This window comes from Verticillium dahliae, genomic scaffold (assembly GCF_000150675.1).
Source record: "Verticillium dahliae VdLs.17 supercont1.1 genomic scaffold, whole genome shotgun sequence".
Classification (NCBI taxonomy): Eukaryota; Fungi; Ascomycota; class Sordariomycetes; order Glomerellales; family Plectosphaerellaceae; genus Verticillium; species Verticillium dahliae.
In genome coordinates, this window is record NW_009276921.1 from 2,196,198 (window position 1) to 2,198,692 (window position 2,495).

Sequence of the window (2,495 nt, forward strand, 5' to 3'; positions counted from 1 at the left end):
TGATTCCAATATCCTTGGTCGAGGGCTCTCCGGCCACAAGTTGCACCTGTCACCTTCCCACCCCCATCCCCAAACTTTCTTCTCCCTACTCCGTCAATGACTCCCGGGGTTCCCTCTGCCTCTCTCACTTGCACAAAACAGAGGCACCGATAGCAGCGCTGGAACCCTGCCTCAGCTCAGCTCCTTGGCATTCCCGAACTCCCCGCAGCCAGTCCCAGCCATTGCCGACGTTCCTATCTAGACAATGGGCGGAGCCGCCGCCGGGCAATTCGAGGTCGAGATAGAGTCGTGATAGGCTTCTTTCGCCCTTTTTGTCCGTACCCGAGCTTTCTTGTCTCTCACACTCTCTCCATGTCCTTCCTCTCTTTCCCCTCCTCTTCCTGCTGCTCGTCAATTCGTTTGCGCCTCCAACTAACAATGGCTCGTCTACAGTTTCCGAATAGTTACTTCAATTTTACATGACGCGCGCTGGTCTCGAGAGCGACGCAGCCTCCCCCCCAGCTTTCACCATGCCTGCCCACTCACCGCCCTCCCCCTCCGCTAAACCCCCGAAACGCGCCCGGCAGTCCTCCTTCGACGATGCGTCACCGACGTCCGGGGGCGCCGACCAGAGCCCATCGGCCGATCTCAGCGATGTCATCGGCGATAAGAGCAGCAAGTCTGCCGCCCAGCAGAGCAGCACGTTCCGCAACGTGAGCGCATGCAATCGATGTCGCTTGCGCAAGAACCGATGCGACCAGAAGCTCCCGAGTTGCGCCAGTTGCGCCAAAGCTGGTGTCGCCTGTGTTGGTTATGACCCCATCACCAAGAAGGAGATCCCCAGGAGGTATGCGCCGATGCAAAGACATTCAATTCCACCCCGGCTCGCCGTGCTCATACTGCCAACAGTTATGTCTACTATCTTGAGATGCGCGTCGACCAGCTCGAGACATTGCTGACGGCCAACAACATAACGTTCCCCCCCGCCGAGGACCTGGAACGCTGCTCACGACCAGGCAACGAGCCCTCTAGATCCATCGCCGATTCAAACTTTTCCGCCCGCTCCGAGAGCATCGACAGCCATAGCACGACGACGAAGAACCAGCAGCCCATACGACCCGATCTTGAGAAGACGAAGAAAGCCGATGCGAACCAGGGTATGCTCAACATTGTCAGCCCCTCGAAACCCCGATCTCTTGCCTCGGCGTCTGGCGTATCTTTCAATCGTGTCGTTTTCGCCGCTGTACAGTACTCCGTGTCGGATCACAATGGCACCTCGGACCGGGCCGGGGGCAAGGGCGCGATAGCCGGTGCCAGCGGCGGCACCACCATGCGGGATTCCTTCTTCGGCTTGCACACGAAGCCTACCATTCGACCCGCGCCTTTTCCAGAGAAGCAAGTGGGCGCCAGACTGGTGACTCTATATTTCGAGCACGCCAATCCGCAGATTCCCATCTTGCATCGCACAGAGTTCATGACAATGTTTGAGCAAGCATATGCCACGCCGGGTGGGCCTCAAGGCTCGCGCGAGCTGTACATGCTCAACATGGTGTTTGCCATTGGATGCGGTGTCATCGTTGGTGAGCCTGTCAAGTCAGAGGGGTCGGGTAGTGGCGGGCCAAGGAATCCGATCGACATGAACAAGTTCGGGCAGGCTCAACCCGAGGAATACCACGCGAGCGCCATTGTTCATCTTGAGGCTTGTCTAGGGTCCAGCGGAGGCGGACTGGAGGTATTGCAGGCTGTTTTGCTACTGGCGAACTTTGCCCTGCTTCGACCGGTGCCTCCAGGTCTCTGGTATGTGTTTTGCTACGTTGGTGTGATGTGTTCCAGCTAACAAGCAAAGGTATATCATTGGTGTTGCTGTGCGACTGGCCGTCGATTTGGGCTTGCATTACGAAGATGGTAGCGATGTCGAGACGGCAATACCGGACCTTCCTCCTGCCGGCTCGGAACCCGAAAGTAAGGAGACGCGCGAAACAAGAGAGAGCCATGCGCGCGAGCGCGGGAGGCGGCTTTATATTCGCGACATGAGACGGCGGCTCTGGTGGTGTACGTATTCCTTCGACCGTCTCGTCAGCACATGCGTTGGCAGGCCCTTTGGCATCAGCGACCAGGTCATCACGACCGAGTTCCCCTCCCTCCTCGACGACCAGTACGTCACGCCAGCCGGTTTCCTCGAACCCCCGCCACTCGAACAGCCCGAGCCGAGCTACAAGAACGTTGCCTATCATTATTTCAAGCTGCGACTTCTCCAGTCGGAAATTCTGCAGGTATTGCAGTACAACCAAACACAAGTGGCGCGCGCAGTTGGACAAAACTTCACCAACTCCGACATGCACACCCATCTACCCTCGCCCTTTTTGGTCAGATTCGACTCATTCCGTTCCTGGAGAATTGACGTCGACCGGAGACTCTACCAGTGAAGAACTCGGCACCGACAGAGAAGAGACGGCCGTAGCATTCTCGACCGAATTCCTTGAGCTCATGACTGGCAAGCCATCATCATGCTCTAC

The 2,495-nt window shown here is 57.4% G+C and overlaps 1 protein-coding gene across 1 annotated transcript; it reads left to right on the plus strand.

The window, feature by feature from the left end:
* Positions 1-509: 509 nt before the first annotated feature.
* VDAG_00659 (uncharacterized protein) lies at positions 510-2,405 on the plus strand (the record flags this gene model as incomplete). Its single annotated transcript, XM_009652036.1, has 3 exons — positions 510-826; positions 889-1,776; positions 1,826-2,405. 3 exons carry the CDS (start codon positions 510-512, stop codon positions 2,403-2,405), a joined length of 1,785 nt encoding a protein of 594 aa, XP_009650331.1.
* Between the last annotated feature and the right edge of the window lie 90 nt (positions 2,406-2,495).